The sequence below is a fragment of the Callorhinus ursinus genome, unplaced genomic scaffold (genome assembly GCF_003265705.2).
Source record: "Callorhinus ursinus isolate GAN/ISIS: 27379988/994484 unplaced genomic scaffold, GSC_fseal_2.0 scaffold16, whole genome shotgun sequence".
Classification (NCBI taxonomy): domain Eukaryota; kingdom Metazoa; phylum Chordata; class Mammalia; order Carnivora; family Otariidae; genus Callorhinus; species Callorhinus ursinus.
In genome coordinates, this window is record NW_027397078.1 from 26,573,099 (window position 1) to 26,598,342 (window position 25,244).

At 34.9% G+C, this 25,244-nt stretch overlaps 1 protein-coding gene across 5 annotated transcripts in view; it reads right to left on the bottom strand.

The window, feature by feature from the left end:
* Nucleotides 1-25,244, bottom strand: part of CNKSR2 (connector enhancer of kinase suppressor of Ras 2) — a 278,839-nt gene that overhangs the window by 140,466 nt on the left and 113,129 nt on the right. For all 5 annotated transcript variants that reach the window (XM_025857698.2, XM_025857697.2, XM_025857700.2 and 2 more), the window contains exons 5-6: nt 17,797-17,838; nt 1,649-1,768 (exon numbers count right to left, since the gene is read on the bottom strand). In XM_025857698.2, the coding sequence (XP_025713483.1) occupies nt 1,649-1,768; nt 17,797-17,838 (162 nt within the window). The remainder of the gene's footprint in view (nt 1-1,648; nt 1,769-17,796; nt 17,839-25,244) is intronic.

Sequence of the window (25,244 nt, forward strand, 5' to 3'; positions counted from 1 at the left end):
AAGTCAAGATTTCATAACGTCAATTAGCACTGTACTGACTCACTTCATATGGTTACTATTTCCCATGATTTCAGTGGAAATTAGTGGGGGAAAAAATCAGGCTCTTTTCTCCAAATCCTGTCCTTAGCACCACAGACTCACAGAGCTAGAGGAAGCCTTAAGGTTGATCCAGTCCACCCTCCCTTCCCGACCCCAACATTCTACACATGAAAGTAGCAAGGCCAAGGAGGTTAAATTTACTCCTCCACCTCCTCAAGATCACACTCACAGCTATATTTTATGTAAGTGATTTGTATCCAGGTGTCCTGACTCCTAGTCTAATATAATATATATTAATTCTTAATTTCCCACTCTACAAATCATGCTGAGACAGCTTCCTTTCCTTTATAACTACTGAAAAAGGAAATATAGAAAGGAAACTCTTCAATATTATAGGTTGAAAGATGCTTTAAATGAAACTGGACTGTGTAAAGATAACCAAAAGGAATAGTAAGAATTTAAGATTATAAATACTACTTCAAATAAGTTTATAAATGCTAAAAATAAGCTCTTAAAATTAAAATTATATATTACACTTATAAGCTATGATGATGACATACTTGCTGACATAATGATTTCCATCTTCCTAGGAAAACACTGATAAAAGCCACAAAAGCATGAAAAACTATAGTTACCAAAAAGTAATTTGCCAAGTATCAGCAGAAAAGTCACTCTATTGAATAGATGGCCTCACTCTGAAAATTCACTGTTAGGAATTGAAGAAAAGCCACATAAATATTAAACTTGTTTAGAGGTCTTTAAGAATATTAGCTGAACTATATTATTTCCAAGATTTCTATTTTCTAAAATATCAATAATTATATCCTAGGAAAATTCATCCACAGGGAGAAAGTAGAAACACTGTAGCACCAAACTAATAAGCCATGGTTGTGTAGTGGGTAAGATGTTCTCCAGCCAGTTTCTTGCTTTCTGTCCCTCTCTCTCATTAATATTAATTTTATGTGCTTTCTTCCTAGAGGCCTACTAAAGAAAAAACTCTCCTTTGGGTTAAATTTAGAATCAATACAATTTTTAATCAAGTGAACAAAATATAGAAGATGATTATCTTTATTATTACATAATAAAAAATACATCTCCTAGATGTCAGCCTGGTTTTGGCAAAACCCACCTGCTTACTCACCCTTGTAAGAAAGAACGGATGTGAGTTATAAACAATATCGGGTTTGTCTAGCTTACACAACCTAAGGGAAAAGAGTCCTATTAAAACCACAACAAACCAAAGCAAAACAAACAAAACACCTACTTGCAAGGGCAGGTAACACTGGTTCTTAGTATAAAACTCTTAAACTTCCTTTAAACCTAAGGAACTTTGGTAGGGGGTGAAAGAACGTAATAAAAGCTAATTTAATACCAAAGTAAACAAGATAATTTAGAAATCTCATTTTAAATTCTCTTTCATTTTCATTTATCTTCATAAAACTTCTTATAGTGACAAACTCCCACTACTTTAATTTATCCCTAGAAAAAAAATACCAAAATATTCAAAGTTCGTTAGAATTTATGGATTCCCATATTTGGATGCCGCTTTGCCTACATCATTAGCTGTCCACTGATGGATGGTGGCTTTGACAAACATGGTAGCTCTTACCAGCCCTTCACTTGGTTTGATGTTTGCCAGCTGAATCACTTCTAGGTGTGCAGACTGTGAAACCAGAGGATCCGATGACAGGGATATGATGTGGTCACAGACTCCAGAAAGAGTTTTACACTGAAAGAAAAAAATTATGGTAAACACATGTTGTTTGTAACATATGAATCACTTTTTGTTTTGTTTTAACGTTCTTACAAGGAAAAATAAAAGAAATAGAAGTAGTTAACATTTTAGTCTATAAAATCTGCATAAGAAAGATATTCAGGTGAAAAAATACACACACACACACACACAACACACCTATATTCTAAATTATGGATATAGGAGCTAAACATCGAAGTATTCAAGAAAGTTATGGGTTTGTTTCTATTATTTTATTATTTGATTTGTCAGACGTAAAATCAAAGATTGTTTCTAAACAAGCTTAATAATCTGAAAAGTTCTTGATAATAACCATTGGATTGAACTGAACTCAATAATTTCCAAAACACCGATGATCATGATCAGAAAAGTTTAAAAAAAATCCAGTCAATGACCAGGAAGATGAATCTTCCAAATCTGCTCAGTGAACTCCTTCTATTTATTTGTCTAGACTTTACTGCTTAAGGTTACCTTAGTATAAAGTTTCCTACCTCCTCCAGGCAAAGTTCACCACTTTCTCAATACTGGTTTCTCAGCATTCTGTGAAGTCTGCAATTGTCTAATTTCATTCTGAAGCCCTCCGGAGGCAGGAACCACGTCCTACTCATCTCTGACTTCTCTTCCTCCCCTCCCCCTACCAACCACCCACAGCAGGTAGAGAGATCCTACAACATATAAGGTACTCAATAAATACGAGCCGAATAAACTGAAGAGCAAATGAGATTTAACACTTATTAGAGCGCCTGGATTGAGGACAGAAAGCCAGTACTTTAGGTTAGGATAAATCCATTCATGCTGCTTACAGAACAGATTTAAAATGTTACATCCATAATGATATGGTTAAGAGTTAGACATGGTAAAATCATGAAGAATGTGGAACATAAGTGAATGAAGCTTGGCGTATACTCCCCTCACATATGTTGGCCCTTAGATGCTTCAGACTCTCGCTGTACTTACTGAAACCTGGTGTCCATCATTTGGTTTATTATTATTATTATTATTATTATTATTTTACCTTTATTGTGGGAAGAGCCATTATTTTGCAGCAATCAAGGTGTGTTCTTCTATCCATTTCCAAGATGTCACACTTGTTCTGTGACCACTGCATTGCTCTATTGTTAAGGGAGACAGTTCTCTCTGCCTGGTCAAGATAATAAGGACTCTCTTTTTATTTGCTGCATTCTGTACATGGCCCATGGCCTCTCAGTCTGTGCTGGGTTCAGCTTCCTCACACCAAACAAACTGCAAAACTAAATTTCCCTCGTAATTGCACTCTTTTTTGCATCTGCTTCTTAAGGCTGCACTTTTATTGCAGCCATCAGCCTCCAGAGCCAGACATCAGCCAGCAAGATACCAATACCCATGGAAAGAATGCGGGCTTGATATGAAGACAGATGTGGGCAATCACCACACTGCTAGTTACTTGCTGTGTAACTGTCAGCAAGTTATTTTATACACTTGAGGCTCAATTTCCTCTTGTAGAAAATGGGGTAATAAAAATTGCTTTATATGGTTTATATGACAAATCAGGTTAATGTATAAAAAAAAGAGCCTAATATGGCTCCTATCCAAAGAACATACTAAATAAAAGCTTATTTTTCCCTGGTTGCTTTCTCTACCTTCAAAGGACTTAATCCTTACTCATGGGATGAATTATCTCATTACTCCTCATTACATGGCTTTGTTGACCATGTTACAATGACCAGTAACCATACTGCATGGTCATGATGGGAGAGTTCACATTTCTTTACTCTCTCTAATGTTCAAATCTTAGTGCTCAGATATCATGAAAGTATTTACCCTGAAGAGCTGCTAAGCATAGTGCCAAGAGGAAGACCACCTCCCAGAACTTGGGAATCCTACAGGGCCAGATGTGGGCACGTGCCCTGTGCAGTTGCACAGGGGCCTGCATTTAGTATTATGCTCTGCTCTTATGGTCTTGGGATTTTCCACTGTTCTTGAACAAGGGAGGGACTTGACGTTTTTATTTTGTACTAGGTCTCACATATTATGTAGCACATCCTGGGACCCCAGTTGCGTGTGTGTGTGTGTGTGTGTGTGTGTGTGTGTGTGTGTGTATGCTTTAAATCCTCTTGAAAATATTCATCAGCAGCCCTGGGGAAAAGGACAGAATGGCAGCACTTAACATACAATAACTGGCTGATGTTTGAAAGGGAAGAGAACACTCTGGGGCAGATTTAAATCTTTTAGCTATTCCTTTCCTCTCATGTGTGGGTACATTTTCATTCTTATTTTCTCTTTATCTCAAAGGGGGAGATAGTATCGTTAATTCTTAAAGAATTTTTCAATAGGATACTTGGATTGTATGATAATCTAAAGGATATATTAATCTAAATCAGTATGCCAAAAGAAATCTAATAATCTAAAGGATATATATGTTTATATATATAAATATATGTTTATATATGTATATATTGATCTAAATCAGTACATTAAAAAGAAACCTTCATAGTTTCTACAAATTGAAATATTTCAAGAGTCCAAAGCATAAGTAAATAGGAAAGTAATGGACGTATATAAATGGCTCAATATGTGTACATTACAATATTCAGGGCCTCATAGAACACACTGGTAATGAGCAAGAGTAGCTCTTGTATTCAGGCACTGGAAGCACTTAGAAGTGGGGTAGAAGGAGGAAAGGCAGAAATACTAGACTGGAGATGTGTTTACAAAAAAGAAAATACCAATTAAATCCACCGTATTAAGTTGCAAATCATTTTCTCTGATTCTTCTTCTTGAGTAATTTTGTTTGCCAAATACTTGCTATGTGCAAGGTCTGCTGGAATACAAAAGATGAGTAAAACATTGACTTTACCAGAAAAGTCATCAGGATTTAACAGATTAAAGATCTTGAAAAAAATAATAGAAAGACTTAGAAAAGAAACTCCACTAGAACCTTGCTGCCTGTTTTAGAGATAATGTACTAGAACCTTTATATTGTAGTATTTGGCACTTGACTAAGTAAGCCAATTAGAAGGGGTATAAAATGGCCTGGCTTTATATGCTAATTCTGTACTCATTACTGCATCATACATCAAGCCACTGCAGGAAACCACATTAAGAATACTAGGCAAAGTTCCAGGGAAGTTATTTAACACATTCTTGTAAAAAGTAAATTTGCTCATTCAGTAAAATCGTGTGATATTATGTTGTTAACATTATAAAGCACAGTATTATCTATGCTACTTAATAGCATATTCTAGAAAAAATTATCAGATGGTAAGAAAAATACATCCTTTATTATTATAAGTGTACATCAATATTACAGAGCACCTACCACATGTCTGGCACAATGCTAAATAGTTGACCTTTGAACAGCATAGGTTTCAACTGAGTGGGTCCACTTATATGCAGAATTTTTAGAGTACAGTCCTGTGAATGTATTTTCTCTTCCTTAGGATTTCCTTAATAACATTTTCTTTTCTCTAGCTTACTTTATTGTAAGAACACACTATAAATACATATAACATACAAAATATGTGTTAATCAGCTATCTCATAGGTAAGGCTTCTGGTCAACAGTAGGCTATTTAATAGTTAAAGGCTTTGTGGAGTCAAAAGTTATATGTGGGTTTTCAGCTGCGTAGTGGTTCAGCGCACTGTTCAAGGGTCAATCATGCTCCATATTCATTATATCATTTATCCTTATAACAAGTTCCTGAAGTAGATATTATCTTAGCCAGCATAGCGGAGGAGAAAGCAAGGCAAAATAAACAGATCAAGGTCATTGCCTTGGCAGAAGAAGGACTTGAATTCTTAATCATTATGCTTACCATCTCTTATTTCAATCCTTAAGTTTCAACTTGTTTTTGATCAATTTCATTTTGTATTGCTTAAAACCTAGGCCTGTATTAAATGGATGTTATAAAGCACATTTAAACTACATAGTATAATGAAATATAAGCCACTCTTGCAAGCCTTCTTGCAATTTAGAATGCCGTTTAGATAAGGAGTAGTAGATTTGAGACTGTGAAAGGCACAGCTCGCTGGGAAAATTTAAAGTCATTTTAGCAGCAAAAGAACAACTCTATTCTAGCTAGAAGATGACTTGGTAATCACTTATATTAAGGGTATTCTTCTGCTATTTTTTGCAATATTCATACCAAAGAATTTTAAATTCTATTCATCTTTAATTCTAAAAACAGAAAGAAAAATTTGAACCTAAAATTAAAGCCTAGTAAATAACATGCCTTTAATAAAGCTAAAGGGAACATAAGATGGCAATGAGTATTATAACTGACCCTGTGGATTCTGTTATAAGCTACCCAAGATGGTGACAAAAAATTAGTGACTAAATAGCAGGTGACAAACAAGGCTAGCTATAACTCAAGAACCTTTTAAAACAAAAGAGGGTCATGGCTAGAATCAGTGGTACTGTGACTTTTTTTTTCCCTCAGTAGTTCATATTAATTTCAGTTATGATTTAATATAATAGAACATATTCTCGGAATGAAATGGAAAGTTTTCATATTCTGTTCTATATACATAATATATTTTATATATATTTGCATATATGTGTATGGCTAGTTCACCTAACACTAAAAGTTCTAAAGGGAAAAAAGATCCAAGCACGTTTAGTATAAGACAAATGGTTTTAAAACAGTTGTAAAAGCAACATTTTAGGGGGTGCCTGGGTGGCTCAGTTGGTTAAGGGTCTGCATTAGGCTTAGGTCGTGGTCACAGGGTCTGGGATAGAGCCCCGCATCTGGCTCCCTGCTCAGTGGGGAGTCTGCTTCTCCCTCTCCCTCTCCTCCTGCTCATGTGAGCTCTCTCTCTCTCGCACACTCTCTCTCTCAAATAAATAAATAAAATCTTTTAAAAAAGCAACATTTTAGTCTCTGTGGAGATTCAAAAAACAGCAACCTTATATTAATTATATTAATATATAATACATTATATATTAATAACAGCATTATTTCATTATCACCAGCTTTATCAAGTACTTATTAATATGTGAAGTTTCAGCTATTGTATTTCAAAAGGGAAACACAGTAAGTACTCTAAGTACAAACAATATTGAAAAGCTAAGGGATAGGAAAGAAGTCTTTCCTATGTTGGTTAGCACTGGAGCATACTAAGGCATGATTGAGCTACTCAAAGTATTTTTATTTACATTTTTCTAAACAAGTGAAGTTCTGGGTCAGTTATTCTGAGTGTACTGGAGGAAATGAATGGAACTATCTTTAGATTAAAAAATTAGAAATTCATTTGACATAAGAAAGAACTTCAGGCTCATAATCTTTATAAAAGATTTTATTAAAAAAAGACTACAAAAGGACATTTCTACTTTTTAAGGCATATACATATATACAAGGGAGAAGAATATAAAACCAAGACAAAATGGGGGAAACAACAAACAGATGCATATACATTTTAAGAAGGCAACAATGATGTGAAAGCTACAATTTAAGAACAGCTTAAATGATTCAGGTTTTATTATCAATAAAATGGAAAATAGTAACAGAAGTTTTTATAGTGTATACATATTAAAAGTTATTAATATAAATATTTCAATTAAAATAGTCTAGAAGACAGAGCATGTTTTAAATTTTTTAAATTTTTTTTAATTAACACATAATGTATTATTTGTTTCAGGGGTATGTTTTTATTTTTTTGTTTGGTTTGTATATTAGTGTAATTCAGTATTATAAATCATGTGATTCTATGCCAACTTAGGATGACATTTGCATTGTATTTTGTGAACAAGAGAGGTTTTGTTTTTATAAAACAGCACACATTTATTCTAATATTAGTGAGAACTCTAAATAATATAAGCCTCATTCAGAAATAGAGTATTCTTAGTATTTTAATACTTGCCAGATCTCTGTTGAGCTAACAATTTTGTACTTCTAATTATGATGGTTCCCTAACAAGATGCAAGGAGTAAACAATCACAGGTAACTTTGAAAGAGTAAAATCCACAAAAAGAATTTAAATTGGTATTTAAAACTATTATTTTACATAAATATTCCCCAACACAGGAAGAATTCTTGCTCATATGAATGAAGACAACTGAAGGAGAGACAATTTTTTAAACTTAAAAACTAATAGAATAGAATTTCAATTTAAACCTAATGTAAAAATTATATCCGTATACAGTGAAGATTAAGAGTTTCAAATAGCTTTAGAATGCAACTGTAGGAGCAAATATATGAAGGTTATATGAACTTTGTTCCAACAAGGCCTAGAAAACTCTGCAATTCCTTCAGGTTTCAAATTCTGATGGTGGGGAAAAAAACACAACAAAACAACTACAAAATGAGAAGAAACCACCACCACCATTCCATAAAGCTGTGTATTCCCGCAAGCTGGTGCAACCCCTCTGGAAAACAGTATGGAGGTTCCTCAAACAGTTGAAATTAGAGCTACCGTTCGATCCAGCAATTGCACTACTGGGTATTTACCACAAAGATACAAATGTAGGGACCCGAAAGGGTACATGTACCCCAATGTTTATAGCAGCAATGTCCACAATAGCCAAACTGTGGAAAGAGCCAAGATGCCCATCGACAGATGAATGGATAAAGAAGATGTGGTATATATATACAATGGAATATTATGCAGCCATCAAAAGGAATGAGATCTTGCCATTTGCAACGACGTGGATGGAACTGGAGGGTGTTATGCTGAGTGAAATAAGTCAATCAGAGAAAGACATGTATCACATGACCTCACTGATATGAGGAATTCTTAATCTCAGGAAACAAACTGAGTGTTATTGGAGTGGTTGGGGGTGGGAGGGATGGGATGGCTGGGTGATAGACATTGGGGAGGGTATGTGCTACGGTGAGCACTGTGAATTGTGCAAGACTGTTGAATCACAGATCTGTACTTCTGAAACAAATAACGCAACATATTTTAAGAAAAAAGGAAAAGAAGAAGATAACAGGAGAGGAAGAAAAGGGGAGTATGTCAGAGGGGGAGACGAACCATGAGAGATGATGGACTCTGAAAAACAAACTGAGGGTTCTAGAGGGTAGGGGGGTGGGGGGATGGGTTAGCCTGGTGATGGGTATTGAGGAGGGCACGTTTTGCATGGTGCACTGGGTGTTATGAACAAACAATGAATCATGGAACACTGCATCAAAAACTAATGATGTAATATATGGTGATTAACACAACAATAAAAAAAAAAGATTAACATAAAGCTGTGTATTCCCTCAATAATCACTGAGGGTGAGTATCTGTTACTGATTCAAATGTCAACTATTATGTTCAAGGATTTTGCAACCTGGGAAAGTGTTTCAGGTGATCAGTTTGGCTTTGTGCTTAATATCACTGACATTAAGCATGCTGCCCTTGTGTTCCTGATAATGGAAAAGAGGCAGTAACACTTTAAAATAACCATCATCTGCGAATGATGAGGTCAGTACCAAACAGTGAGAGAATATAAATCCCAAATGTGAACCTGCTCTAATGAGCAAGAAGTGGACAAGTGGACCCAAGACACTTCTAACTTACTTCCAGTGGCATCCCCGAGACATGCTGGTCTGAATTAAAGTTGACAGAAGAGGCTCCACTCTCCTCTAGTTTCTGATAGGGAAACAGTCAGCTGGAAACCAGAAGTTAATCTGGGAAAATCTCCATTCTATTTGCCTGCTCTCTCAGGGGCAAGAAATAGAGGTAGGCAGGCTTGCAGTGGGTCCCCACGTAGTTGAGAGAGCACTCATTAGGGGGCGTGCTACTTTCCAGGCTCAAAATAAACAAGGGTCTGGCCGTAGGATAGCTCAGCTAAGATGTAGGTTATCAGGAAGAGGATGCCATTTTACTTTAGACTCAAATAGCAAGACTGAAGCAGTTCATTATAATTAGATGAACTTCAGGAAAATCCAGGCACTATCTATACATAGTTAACGGCAAGTAAGAACAAATAGCTGAGACCAGGGAGCAATGTCTTCACTTAGAGTTGAGAAATTCAAAATTGCCGTATGTGTTTTTTTGGGAGGACAGAGCTAATTGCACTGTGCCAATTATGAATTTATTGGTTCTCAGCTCCAAATTCACCCTTCAGTGCTTGCTCTGTGATATATATGGCCAGGAGGCTTCAAGCATTTCTGCTTTACAGAAAGGACACTGTTAGGATCTTATCAGTAGAGGGCGCTAAAGAAACATCACAAGGGGAAGGAGGCTTCTCTTTCAGGTTCCCTAGTGTTGCATTTTGCTTTGTCTTGTTCCTGCTGCATGGTCCATCAGTGATGGATGTGTGTGAGAACATCCTGTGGTGCCCAGACCACGCAGTCGTTCAGTGACCTCTCAGCCTCGGCCTGGGCTCAGTGGCCATCATCCTGGGGCCCTCCCAGCCTCATACCCACAGCAGCACCCTACTCTCTTGGTGAGCCCTCCCACCAGCATCACTTGCTTATATCTTGGAAGGCTGTTTCCAATTTGCCTGGTAACAGTGGACCAGCTCTGGCTTAGGCAACCCCGTGCAACCCTCTGGCTCCAATGAGTTCTGACTCTCAACCTACAATTCTTGGCTGGTGGGAGAATGTCTGCCTGTAAGTTGTCCTTCCTTGTATATATCCCCCCACCCCATCCTAGGGAATGCTTTACATTCTCTTTATATCTGTATAGGTAATCTTCTATTGTAGTTTAATATTTATATATCTGTCTATCTAAAAAGACTTTATTTATTTGAGAGAGAGCAGAGGGAGAGGGACAAGCAGACTCCATGGTAAGTGGGGAGCCCGACAGGGAGCTTGAACCCACGACCCTGAGATCATGACCCGAGCCAAAATCAACAGTCAGATGCTTAACCAACTGAGCCACCCAGGTGCCCCTGTTTAATAACTATTTAGATCAAACTTGCTTAAGTTACAGTTTGATTCCTGTCTCCAGACTGATTCTATTACCTTGATGAAGAAATCTTTTACAGTGACTGCAACTGTAGTTTAAAAAAATTTACAGTGTCAAAAAAAAAAATCCATACTGTCTTTGATCAGACTATGGGGAATTGTCTCAGATGAAGACGGCTCTTCAATTTAACATTTCATGAGACTATACTGTTTTTTACTGATTTTGTGAGTTATCACCAAAGAATTATGGCATTTAGACCTTACAAAACACAGATACTCCAAACTCCAACTTAATCAGAAAGGCTAATTTAGTTTGTTCACAGCTAGTAAGTGCCAGAATGAGGTCAAGACACCAAATTTCTTTAACTTTCAAATTGGTACTCTTTCTACTACATTACTCTGCCTCACTTGACTCCCCAACAAAAACAAGTATTCTTTGGGAACAAGGATTGCACACTCAGAGTCAGTCTGTGTAAGCATTTTATAATGCATAATGTGATCAGCAAATGTAATGTTAGCAAGAACATCCATATAATGTCTATCCAAATCATAATAAGACACATTAAAAAGAGATTATCTTAATTCATCATGTATGGCCATATTCCCTTTAGTATATACATATGTTTTCCTTTTGTCCTAGAAAAGACAAACATTTTTTACCTCCATCATATTCTATCTGATTTTTCTTTCCTCTATAAGACATTGACTACAGAGAAGTTACAGTTAAAATAATTTATAAGGCAATCAACCAACAAAATGTCAAAACCTGAAGACAGTCTAATACAACACTCAAGAAATCAATGCCTAGTTCAGTAATAGTGTTAGCATGCTTCTTCAGGTTGAGCACAAAGATAGTGAAGGGGGGCCAAGATAGAAGAGTCACATCAACTGTGAAAACAAGAAGTCTCTTGATGCTTTTCATCTATAAAACTCAGTATCAGAATTCATTTTAATGAGGTGGCCCATAATTTGCATGTCCAAATACTACAGTTACAGCCAAAATGTGAACCATACAAAAAAATATCTCCACTTGCAATGGCTCCAAACCACAGTGTTAAGAGAAGAGTCTAGCTATAATTGCCAAAGCTTCCTTTTCAAAGCATTAGGGACCTTTGGAAGACCAATGTAAAATTATTTTGATGATGTCATTAGAGTGCCACTATTTTCAAGAAATCTCTAAAGATAAAATATCAATATGATCATTTTTATTTTATTATGGAACATGCTGCTGTCCCAGTACTTATTTTCAAGGTTTGGGGTAATCAGAAGAAAGCTATGTTTACTTAAATGATACAACATAGATGGTGGGGCAAAGTCTCAAATGAGCTCTTTATTTTCTCCTCTGGGCTCTTCTGTTAGGCCTGTTGGTTCTGTGTAGTTTTAGCCATTTCTGGTCTGGATAGCAGAGAAGGCACAATACTCTCAGCCCAGATGGAGTTTAGGAGTAAAGACTCATACATTTAAAGACAGGAAAAAAATTACACGAATGTTTATGAAATAAAACAAATAGTCAACATGCCAACATAAGCCTAATTAATGATAAAACTTAAATTAGTGAAAAAAAAAAGAGAATAGCTTGGAGGGAGAAGAGAAAAGATGAGAGAGCATTTATGAGAATGTCCTTCCTTCAAACTAAAGTACTACTTAACAAAAAGATAATCTTAACACTAACATAATAAAATAGGCATTCGTTGTCTTTATTCCTCCTGTTATTTTTATGAAAGCAATGGGGATAAAATGTCAGTACAAAGCAAGCGCCAAATAGAAGAACACACTGTTGGTCAATGTCAAAGGAGTATTTGAGCTCAGCACAATCTGATTTAAACAATGTGACTTTCATGATCACGCCTGGCCTGAGATTTTCAGTTTATCAAAGCTGGTAAGTGTTCCAGGCTCACCAATGAGAGCGGCAGGGCTGTGATAAGCACAGTTGAAGTCCGCTGAAGCACAAGGTCTCAAATGGCTTGTCAGGAGTGCTTCTCTCTCCAGATTCAAAGACTTAGTGAAAGGTGGGAGTGAGGAGAAAGTAGGGTACGAAACGCAAGAAAACTCCAGATTCCCTGTAACTGATTTACTATGTATAACACCAGCATCGGTGCAGAGCAAAAACAGATGCACTCCAACCTGTCAGGGAAGGTATAATCAGGGCCAAAGCCTAACGGAAAGGGAAATACCAGGTCAATAGAGGGGAAATGCTTTACTGCTTATCATTAGCCAACAATCACTCAGACATATAGTGCACTGATCATCTGCATTTCCTTTTTGTCCTTTATGGCTGAGCTGTGTGGTCAGTTCCATTATACTTACTGACAAATTCCAAGGAAACCCAAGTTGTCCAGTTTCCTTTTATTCATTCTCATGTTTCATATTAACAGACATCTTTGTCTACCACTGCAACCCAAACAACCAACCCTCTTTTCCACCCAACTTTTTGGTCTTCAGAGTTTACTACTTTAGAGTCTTAAGCATAAAAAACTGTTTTAAAGACAAGAACAGCGAGCATCAGGAAATCTAGCATGTGTACCATAAAATTATCCTTTGAAAGCCATCAGGATTATGAATCTAATAGAATACATACTTGTATAATTTTTCATTATAAAAGCAATGCAAACTGGGGCACCTGGGTGGCTCAGTCAGTTAAACATCTGCCTTCGGCTCAGGTCATGATCCCAGGGTCCTGGGATGGAGCCCCCCATTGTGCTCCCTGCTCAGTGGGGAGTCTGCTTGTCCCTCTGCCTCTCTCCCTGCTTGTGCTTTCTCTCTCTCTCAAATAAATAAAAATCTTAAAAAATTTTTTTAAATAAAAAAATAAAAGCAATGCAAACTAACTGAAGAAAATTGGGAAATATTTAAAAATTTAAAAAATCAGCTATTATCTTACTAAGCAAACACAATAAATATTAACATTGAATATTTTCTTTTAAAATTTTCAACAGTGATGACTTGTGTTTATAATGCTTATAATCTGTTTTTTACTTAACATTATTATTTAGAATCTTTCCTTGGACAATGGAACATAAATATTTTAGGTATATTCAAAAATGTAATTTATTCATAAATTATATATTCAGATATAATTTCAAATAGTAACTATGAATAGTAAATATTTCATCTTGTAATTTCACCATAATTTACTGACGCATTACCCTATTATTTCCTATTTTCACTATTACACATAATGCTCTTCTAAATTCTTGTTATAAAAAATCTTATTGTGTTTTATAATTTGTTTTTAGACCAGATTCCCAAGATAGGTTAGGAATACAGACTCTGGAGTGAGACTGCCCGAGTTAAATCCTGTCTTAAATCCTTTCCAACTGTGTCACTTCAGGAAAGTCAACTAACCTTCCTGTGCTTCATATGTTTCCTCATCTGTAACAAGGAGAGGGTAGTAATAAAACCTATCTCATATGGTTGTTACGAGGACCAAATGATTAGTTTATATACAGCACTTGAAATAGTGTCTGAGGCATACTGTCAATACTATATAAATATCAGTATTAAAGTTTCTGAGCCTTAAAATTGCCTAAAACTTAAAAAGGTTTAAGGAATGTACATGCCTAGTGGTAAGGTATGTCCATTTTAATTTCATTAGATTCTCACCGGCATTTGAATATTTTTAGTGTGTGTTTTTGTGTGTGTATGTATTTCTGTTTATGAACTGATACGTGAAAAATTGTATTTCATTACTGTGTTACAGGGATTCCTCGTTTTCTGAGGAAAACCGCGGCTGGAAAGTAATGGCCATCTTTGTGATTTAATTTAGGTATGCAGGGCTTGTCTCTTAAGAAATAAATAAATCCATTGATTTGCATTATCTTTCTGATTTAGCTAATGATACTTATCTGATTTATTTAATAACTTTCATTTAAAAAATAGCACTCATATATTTTTTTATTCCTCATTATGTGTTATAGACTCAATGCTTATGCCTCTCCCTTAATTCTTATGTTTAAACCTAATGCAAAATGTGATGGTTTTTGGGAGTGGAGTCCTTGAGAGGTGACTAGGTCATAAGGGCTGAGCCCTCGTAAACTGGATTGGATTAGTGTCCTTATAAGAGACCCTAGAGGGCTCCCTCACCCCTTCCACTATGTGAAGACTCTCTGTGAACCAGGGTACAGGCCTTCACCAGACACCGAATCTGCAGGCACCCTTATGTTGGGCTGCCCAGCCTCCAGAAGTATAAGAAATGTTTGTTGGTTAAGCCCCCCAGGCTAGGATATTTTTGTTATAGCAGCGTGAATGGCATCTGATTTTGTTGTTCACTCCAGTCTTTTGTTACCACAAGTCTCCTATTCTGGAATTAGAAACTTTTGCTTCCTTTACCTGGTAAACTTACTCAAATATATTTTTTCAAAAAGGTACGTTAGTGATCTTGCTGATCTAAAAATATCTTTTTGTTGCTTTCATACATGAATGATAATTTAGATATAAACATTTTGGGACATTACTTTTCTTAAAAGATTTATGGATTTTGTTTCATCGTCTTCTTCCAGTCATGGTTTCACAGTACACATCCGAATACAATATAATTTCCATTTCTTTGAAGTCAAAACCTCTCATGTGTCTCTTCACACTGGTTAAATGAATGTAGTTGCTTCTTGCCATAAAACTATAAAATGTTACCAGAAAATATTGTGAAACTATTATCTTTCCAATTCACTTTCTTTGTTGAGAAATTCAGTTTTCCTGATTTCTATTCCTAAATTTTTCTATTATATACTTGTTTTCTATTGTTTCCTTCTTTAGAAACTAATAATTAGTTGAAGGTGTATTAACCATAACCTATCCTCTATAGACATTATCTTCTCCATGTTTTGTCTTTTTATTAATTTACTAAAAATCTGAGTGTCAATAAAATTTATTTTGTGTCTCATTGTTTCAATTTTCTGGAATAACCAGTATGGTTTTACTGCTATTAGCATGGTTTTCTATTTCCATGTTCTTAGTTTTAAAGGCTGCTTTTCTTAGTTCATTTTGTGTCCAGTTTATAGTGGTTTTGCCTTCTTTATAATATGGTATTCTATTTTAATGCAAACAATATTCTTTTGATCATTCTTGAGATCATTAAATAGATGTTCTTAATAAACCTACTGCATGGGAAGGATTTTCTTCTGATATATGAGAGGATACTTCTTCTCTTTCCCATTCTTTTTCTTTACTCATCCTTAAATAAAGATCTATTTCAAGAAAAGACACACCTCACAACTTTTCTGAGCTATCTCAGTTTGTTTAGCTGTTGAAGAGTACTCTGGTGCTTATACTGCCTATGGAACTCCTAGGATATGGCAGGTTTTCGTAAGTGGTAGGTTCTCCTTCCTCTTCACAACTGCCTCCCCTACTGTCTGTAGGGATTGGGTCTGGGCTGAGACAGATGATGTTCTAGTGCGTATCTCAAGCTACTGCAGTATGAGTACTCTGACTCAACTATCATAGTAACAAAGAGAACATTCAAATTCAGTCACAATTTGATTCTAAACAAGTTATATCAAAACTCAGGTTTTTATTTTCTGGCGCACATAAAAAGGAAAAAGGGAAAATAGAAACAAATACTGGAAAGAAGGTCATGAGATTACAAACGATTGAACTTAGCAGATATTAGTATTCTCATTTTACATATTAAGAACAAAGTCTTCTACAAATATCAAATCATTCTGTCATATACCTAAAACTAATATAATGTTTTATGTCAATTACAGCAATAATTTTTTTTAATTGTTAAAATTTACCTTAAAAAATCTCAAAGATAGTTAAAGCACTTGACTAAGGTCATGGAGATACAAAGTGTTAGAATTAGGGTTCAGATAGTTCTTTAGACTTAATGTGATTTCCTTTACACTACAGGAAATCTAGAAAGAGACTTTTTTGAATATTTTGTTTTAAAGAAGGTATTCCAGCATCATATACCAAGTGGTTGGTATAACTCAATACTATTTTATTATTTTCAAAAAGAGTCTTATTGTGAGAAAAGTAACACACAAGTATATAACCTTCGACTGAAAGCTAGCACATTAAAAGGCCAGGAAGGGAGGAGTGGAAATAGACAAATACCACATAATTTCACCATATGTGAAATTTAAGAAACTGAACAAATAAGCAAAGGGGGAAAAACAGAGAGAGAGGCAAACCAAGAACTAAACTCATAATTGTAGAGAATACGCTGAAGGTTACCAGAGGGGAGGTGGGTGGGGGGATGGGGGAAACAGGTGATGGGGATTAAGGAGGGCACTTGTGATGAGCACTGAGTGATGTATGGAAGTGTCGAATCATTATATCGTACACCTGAAACTAATATCACACTGTATGGTAACTAACTGGAATTTAAATAAAAATTTCAAAAATGTTAATAAAAAAATAAAAGAACAGGAGAACTCCAAAAAAAAAGAAAAGAAAATACAAATGCTTTCTGAGTTGAACTGATTGGTTAATGCCATCCACAATCTCAATCATCATCAGACAGGATCTTAAATTCTAACTAGCTGGAATGTGAAATTGCCAAAGTAATATATTGCATTCACTTCTCAACTTCTTCAGTGTTACTTATGTTCTCATTCATTTCTAACAGAGGTGAAGAAATTATCAGGACCAATGAGCATCAACCAAGTTACAGATTTACAAAGAAAAGCAGCAAACTGTTCATTAATAAGAAAGGATACTTTCTATAAAGTATACTTTCTATAAAGTATAATGTACTCACATTCCATTTCTAGTAATAAAATAAAATATTTGCAAAGTCATTAATTGATTAAACAACTATTACCAAATTAAAATTTGGAAGGTTCTTTGATAAGTATAGAATCTGATCAAAGGCAGACTGACTATTTAATTAAGTATTTCATCCAAATGACGATAAGTTGTTTACCCCATTATACAACCAAATACTTTTCTTTTTGTCACAAAAAAATTCTGATTTCAAATTCTCTTTTTTCTTGGTTTTGCATTATATTCCAACCTTACTACATATTACTATCTTAAAAATTTGTATCACATTGTATCGTAGTTTCCTATTAGGATACAAAAGAATGGTTGTAACTAATTTAACTTGTTCTTTTATACTTTTTATATCCTTTTGTACTTTTCCTATGAGATAAGCAGAGCTCATTTTTATAGGCTATACCTTTTTATTTAATTACTAGTTAAAGAAATATTTTCTAATGAAGATGAAAATAAATTCAAGCATACTTACCACATGAAGAATTTTATTCTCTGTTTCATACACAGTACAATCCTTTAAAAAAAAGAAACATACACATCAGTTTTAAAAAAGTCAAACATGCCTTTTAAAATACTTTCTTAGTGAATAAAGACGATGTGATCTTTAAATTAAAAAAAATAAAATACTTTCTTAGGAAATGTACAATTTGAAAAAGTCTTGACAATTCCAACAAAAACAGCAATAAGAATGGGAAAAAAATCTGGAATGCCATATACCAAAATATTCATTGTATTTAACTATGATGGTCAGTTACAGAGATATTCTTATTTTTGCTTAACCATATTTTCCAATTTTATACACATATTAAAAAATAAACATACAAAATCAATTAGAAAAAATTATTGTAACCATTTTCTACCTAAATTTTTATGTGTGATAAGTACTTTTTTGTTGAAGTATTTCTAGCATTTCAAATACTAATTTATTATAGATTAGAACATAAGGAAAAACACTAATATTTATTTCAATAGTCTTAGTTTCAAAAATGCTTTTATATTTTCAACTGTTGTAGGCTATCAAATATCCTTTATATTATGCATTTAAAATTGATACACACTACTAACAAATATCAAGTTCATAGTTCTTACCTAAATTTGAATCCTTGAAATTATAAAAAATTGTTTCTAAAAATCACCATTGTCTTTTTACCTGTAGTTGCTAGATTTACAACGAATAAAAATATAGCAAAGTGATCTTTGCTTAGAAACTTTGTTTCTATAGCTCATTTTTCTTAAGAAATTGATAAAATGGGCATGACATTAGTAGTAACCCAATGACGGTATTGTGAGGAATAAATGAGAAAATGGATAAATGGCTTAGCACAGTATCTGGCATACAGTAAGTGATAAATACATTTTAACCATGAGTTATTGTTGTTCTATGTCTTTATTTTAAAAATTTAATCTAATTACCTTTACTTCAAAATATAACGTTAACTAATTGCTATTTGACCATCTAATTTTGAAAGAACAACCATGTTTCACAGTACTGCATATTTTAAGGAATGATAGCCCATTTCATTTTCTCCCCTGAATTTAATTTTAAGAAAAGGAATCTTGTTGAACATAGTTTTTGATAATGCCATTTCACCACAATACCTTGTCAGAAGTATTACATAATCTTATTGGGGCAAAAGTTTTAAAGTTAAATTTGTGTGATTTATTTTACAAATTAATAGAAATACTTAAGGATTGGGCCTTGCTATACTGAAGGGCTTCTGGGCCGAAGAAGTTTGTTACAAATTTAGACATATCTATGTCTCTATAAATTAAGTATGAATTATGTGTGCAGGGGAGACAAAGTATAGATAAAGCATTTATACTGGGAAAGTACATTGTACTTACATCTGAATTTGGAAGAGTCCAATTTTACATTAATTTCAAACACAATTATATCAGTAAGAGATGATTTGGGAAAAGCTGGAAAGTTGCCCAGTTTCCCCAAGCTGCCTGTACAACCTGCTACAGCTATAATGGATGCAAGTTTGATTATTTACCTACCTTCCCAGAATCAGAGAATATGATTAAATGTTCAAACTTCAAAGGGATTCTCCTCAAGGAAAAAAGCAAATATGATCTAAATGGATATCCTGCTAGTGATACAATAATCATACAGAGAATAACTATTTCAAGTTCTTCAAAATATAATACTTTACTTGCACATCCCTAGTGTGACACAACAAAAAGAACTATTAAACAAAATCTTATACTATTGTCAGTAATCATATTGTTTGTTGGTAGTAGTGTTGTTAGTCTGTTACTGTTTTGCTGAAACTACTGTGTTTCTTTCAAAGGGTGAAGCAGTCGAACAGTTATGTGATACTATCATTCTATCAGTTTTGGTGTCCTAAGTAATTTTAGCATGAGACAAAGTAGATACATAGACAAGGTAAGTAGAACCTAGAGTCTCTTGATGTATTACGTGGTACACATATGTATTTCTTAGTTCCAACCAGTGAAAAGACAAACAATCAACTGAGTAATGAATAAATTCCTCACAGTGATTTTCAAATACCATTTCCCAGGCCTTCTAGGAAAATGGTGGATTCCAAATCTGGGGTAGGAAATGTACAAGATGAGCTTGGACTGTACTGTGACACAGATAGAAAGAAGCTATTGAACTCTACAAGGGTTGTGCCAGCAGGATTCAGAAGTCAACATGAGGTGATTCTTACTGGCCAAAGATGGAGCAATTGGGAATCTAAAAAAATAATAGTTGCAATGAATGGAAACAGTAAAGTACATATTAATTATTACATGTATTAATATAGTTGATGCTAAATTTTATATGTACCAAATACATCCAAATATATTCAGTAACAGTTGTGTAATACTGAATATATTAAACATGGCCCCTGACTTAGAAAAGCACAGTTTAAGGAGACAGGCATTCACACAAGTAAGTTAAAATATGCAGATTCCCCAAGTCTTCACAAAGTTTAAGTTTCAATAACTTTACCAGTATGAATGCCACAAAAATATAGAAATCAACATGTGAAAAGCCAATTATTTAAAATTTTAAAATACTGATATATTTCTCATTAAAATGTAAAGTGACGATTGTGCTGTGCTATATACATTGCTCAAGTCAAATTTCAAACTTTGTAAACACATTCATCAGCTCCTGCTTCTCAGTGACTAAAAGGATTATATCCATAATCTGAGCTTTAAGATTATTCAAAGAATGAAGTACTGATGCATACCTGACAATTCTAACATGACCAACAAGACAAAGTCTAAAAGAGATACATCAGGTGACTGAGGTGGACAAGGTTTTCCACCACTCTAAAAATCTGTCACAAATATTAAAATTAAAAACTTACTGTTTGAAATAAACAAAACCAAATGACTACAAAAGAAATTGGAATAATTAAATTTTCAAAGGAGGCTTGCATTATGTTTGTAGCATATTCCCATATGTGAACTTATTAAAGCTTAAATCTGCACTAACACATTTGGGACACTCACAATTACTATAATAAAGGCAGGGTCATAGGGCTGGGGGAGCAGAGGAGGAAACAGCTAACTCTGCCTTAAAAAAATCGGGAATGGTGGCTTTTAATTGGGTCTTGGAAAAAGTAGGTTTTTAGGTAAAGAAAATAAAGGCGGCATTACTGCAAAAGCAATAAAACTACACTCCAACACTGTTGAGCTACTGTCATAATTTTCAGATTTCAGCTCTGTATATATGTAAGAATCACTTGGAAAGTGGGTTAAAATGCAGATTCCCAGGTTCAGCCCCAGATACACAGATCGGGTAGACCTGGAGTGGGGGCCCCAGCATGATTCTGATAAAGATGGTATTTTGAAAAACAATCTATTTTATAGGATAAGATGTGATAGAAGAACGCCAAAGTAAATCAAACCAAAAATGACCAAATATATAGAACCTGTAAGACAATAAACTGATTTGTAAATAGTATCTGCTGGGTCACTCGAAACAGTTCTCAACTCTTCGGAACTACCTGCTTTTGTTACACATTCCCCCCATTTATTGATTGGCTTTTCTTTTTGTCCTCCTAGTAAACTTCTTTCTTTCTTCAACTGCTCACTACTTTGAATAACTGCTTCCACTTGTTTATATCTATACCTTCTTTCAGCCAGATCGGCCTGTTCATTATGAAAGCCAAAGGCTTTCACAGAGTGTGGGACAGAGCATAATGAAAACCAAACAGAACAAAACAATACAAAAAGGTATATATTAACCTACTTTATATTAGGGAGAAGAACAGAAACTAAATGACTATGTTCTTTTTACTTAAGCTATCATGTTAAGGAGTTCATTTTATCATGCTAAATATTTAAATAGCCATAGGTACCTTAGGGGATTCATTTTTAATAAGTTATTTTATTTCCATCAAGACATGAATTTAAAATATTGGCTTCTCAAGTGTGGGTTTTATTAACACTTAGGGCAAAATATTTTCCCAAAAGATCATACCCCAAGTTTTAAAAAGAAAATAGCACTGAATATGGAGAAATCCACATTTTTAAGGACCTATTCATGCTAAGAAAAGGTACACCTCTGACGTTCTACTTATTTTTAGGTTAGGATTAAATATAGATTTTTAAAAAAGATTGGATTTAGAGCTATGCCACTATATACTCCTAGGAATTCTCTTCAGTAGCTCATGCTCTTTTACTGTGCATGCAAAATGACACTTGCAATTTCTTCTTTATCATTTTCCATATAATGCTTCTACAAACCATGTGATTTAAAAACCACATTTAAATGCATCAAATTCCTAACAAGACAATATTCATAAGGATAATGAGTGTTTTTTCAGTTTTGATCATTTTTTCCTTTTGAAAAGCCTAAGTATGCACAGAAACCGTCTCCCACGGAAGAGCTATGTGCCCACACAGGATCATAATCAGTTATTGTTTTTGTGAAACAGTGATGCAACTGCCGTACTGAGCAGAACACATAGAAACACTTCTGTTACCACTGATGCTCCATACTTTGTCAACACATTTTAAGCATCCTGGGGTCACGATGTTCAGTAAAAGTAATTATTTCTCATCAACTGTGGATTATAGTCATAGGAACAGCTCACAGGTTATTAATATTGAATACATAAAGCAAGAGAGTGAAGAAAAATAGTGTATGTTTCTAATGCTGTATAAAATTATATTTCATGGAACTTTGTAACTATGAATGCCTCTTTTTTTTTTGAGAGAGAGAGAGCATACATGCATGCACAGGGGAAGGGCAGAGGAAGAGGGAGAGAGAATCTCAAGCAGGCTCCACGCCCAGCTCAGAGCCTGAGGCGGGGCTCTATCTCATGACCCTGAGATCATGACCTGAGCCAAAATCAAGAGTTGGATGCTTAACCAACTGAGCCACCCAGGCGTCCCTAAAAATATTGTTTTTTTATATGTAATATTTAAATCATCCATTTATGCAAACCTTTAATAATGGCACCTTTGTACCAAATACTTCACATATTCTATTGTCAAGGTACCAAAATGTTTTCAGTGCTGAAGTGATTAATTCATATGAGCTGGTGTTAGTTTTATTCATTCACTCATTCATTTACTCGAGTCACAATTCCATTCACCAAAAAAGGTTTTGGGGGCATCTTGTAAGGGCAACTCAATGTCAGGCACTACCAGGTAATCAAAGATAAAATAAACTTGGCCCTTGGCCATCATTATTTCATTATTTAGTGGAGCAAACAATCAAATAATAATATAAGGTACATGACAAATGCTAACAGAAGATCCCATAAAAGGAGATAAATCCTAACTTGTTAACTCTGGAATGACCTTCTGGAGGAGGTATTTTACTGACCTTAAATAGCTTTTGAATCTGGAAATTGGGGGTTCACGGGGAAAGAACACTTCAGTTTGTGCAAACACAATGAACAAAGGCATGATGAGAAGTATGCACACCAGACTAGAGCATAAGATATGTGGAATGAATGCAATAGGAAAGAAAGTCTAGAAAATAACATGAGGTCATATTGTGGAGAGCTACCAATGCTAGCCAGGAGAAATTTTGTTTTGAAGGGAATAACATTTTTATTTTTCTGTAACGATCTATTTTGAAGCCCCATTCAACCGGGATAGCACTTAACTTGGTCAACTGATAATTTCTTGTGACTTTATTTTGGGAGGGGTTAAAGTCAGGGTAGATTATATAGTGCCATGGCTGGTGTTAAACAGCAACATTAAAATGGTGAGCATGTGTGTTGCGGGCAAGGGGAGGAGGAGCGGAGTCCAAACTCTCTGGTCCAGCTAACAACTCTAATAGCCATCTGTTCTTGTTCCTTTTCTCATGGTTCTTTTTCCTTTCCCTTAGTTACAAGAGTAACTTTCAGGTCATGTTTTAGATAATGAATCTCTGTAAAGCTGTGTATCTTCCTAGATATACCAAGTAGACATTTCATCTGTAGGGAGGATGGAGGAGTGTGTACTTTACTCTGATTCAAGGAAATGCTCAGAAATGTCTGAGCATGGGAAGTATGTGATCAAATATATGTTTTATGCAAACAATGGGGAAGAAGTTGTGGATTTGGAATGGAAAAAAACTGGAGGCAGGAAGATCAGTTGGAGTGCCCTTTCAATAGAAAATGTAAAATGTAATCAAAGCTTGAACTGAGGTTATGATGCTGGAAAGCAAGTTGAGGAGAGGTGGCTGACATACATGTAGCCAGGAATGAGAATTAGGTGACTGATTCATCAGACACAGAGAATAATGGGGAGAAGAAAGTTAAACATTACTCTAGGGGTCCAAACCTGAGCAAATGGATGAATGGCTGAGTAGAGATGTTAGGAGAGACTTTGGAGAGAATAAAATAATTATATTTTGGGTATGTGAAATTAGAAGTGGCTAAAAGACAGGACATTTTATACAAAGCTGTCCAGCAAGCAACTTAATAAACTGAATTGGATCTAAAATAAAGCCAGATCTGGGAGTATTTACACTGAGGTGATAGTTAAAGGCACAAGAAAACAACAACAAATTCAGTAAAAAAGAATATGTATAGTGAGAAGATAGCGGAGGACAGAAGCTCAGACAATGCTTATATTTAGGAGCAGGAAGAAAGGATTAGTTGCGTGGCCAGGAATAAAGGGAGAAAGTGGTATTACAGAGACATATTTATTAAAACTTAGAGCGATAAGAGAATTATCATAAGTTCTATGTCTGTGCTGCTTGAAATTCAGTAGTTTTTAGATATATGTGCCTCCTGAGCAATTAAAATGTGCAAAGGAGGAACTGGATTTGTAATTTTACTTAGTTTTAATTAATTTAAATTTGTATTTTAGTTGCCACATGCAGCTAGTGGTCACCATGCTAGCCAGAAGGTCAGGTCTAGAGAAATATACTATGGTCCTTCCAACAGTTATGAAATGGGAAGCCATTTAACAAGATTTCCAAACAAATAACAATAAAGCAACATCTGAAAAGAAAGATATGGAGGAGTTTAGTTTCCAGTTATTGACCAGATGCTTCACTTTTTTTTTTCCTTCCACAAGAGCAGATTCCAGTATATTGTAACATCTACAGTAGCAGCATAGTACAATGAAAGCAATTCTCTCTGTAGGATGATATACAGAAAAGAGCTATTAAAAGGAATCCAAAGTAGTCATCACCTAGCTTTGTGGGCACAGAGAAAGCAGTGCCAGGGGTAAAAGATTTACAATGGATGGAAGATAAAAGTCCAAACTAAATTTGGATTCATCAAAGAGCAAAGCCTGACTGAGTGTCCTGAGTGAAAAGTATGTCCATAGTGAATAGACAGTCATTGGTCTTCCTGAATGTGTTATCAAAATGCCACTGTTAAATTGCAAATATATAAATGTCCTTAGCAAACAAGGCAGGCAGAGGTATAACCAACCACCCCACAAGTACCTCCTTGGCAACCCTTTCACCATTTTGACTGGCTTAAAGACCAAAAACTTGTTGGAGCAGTC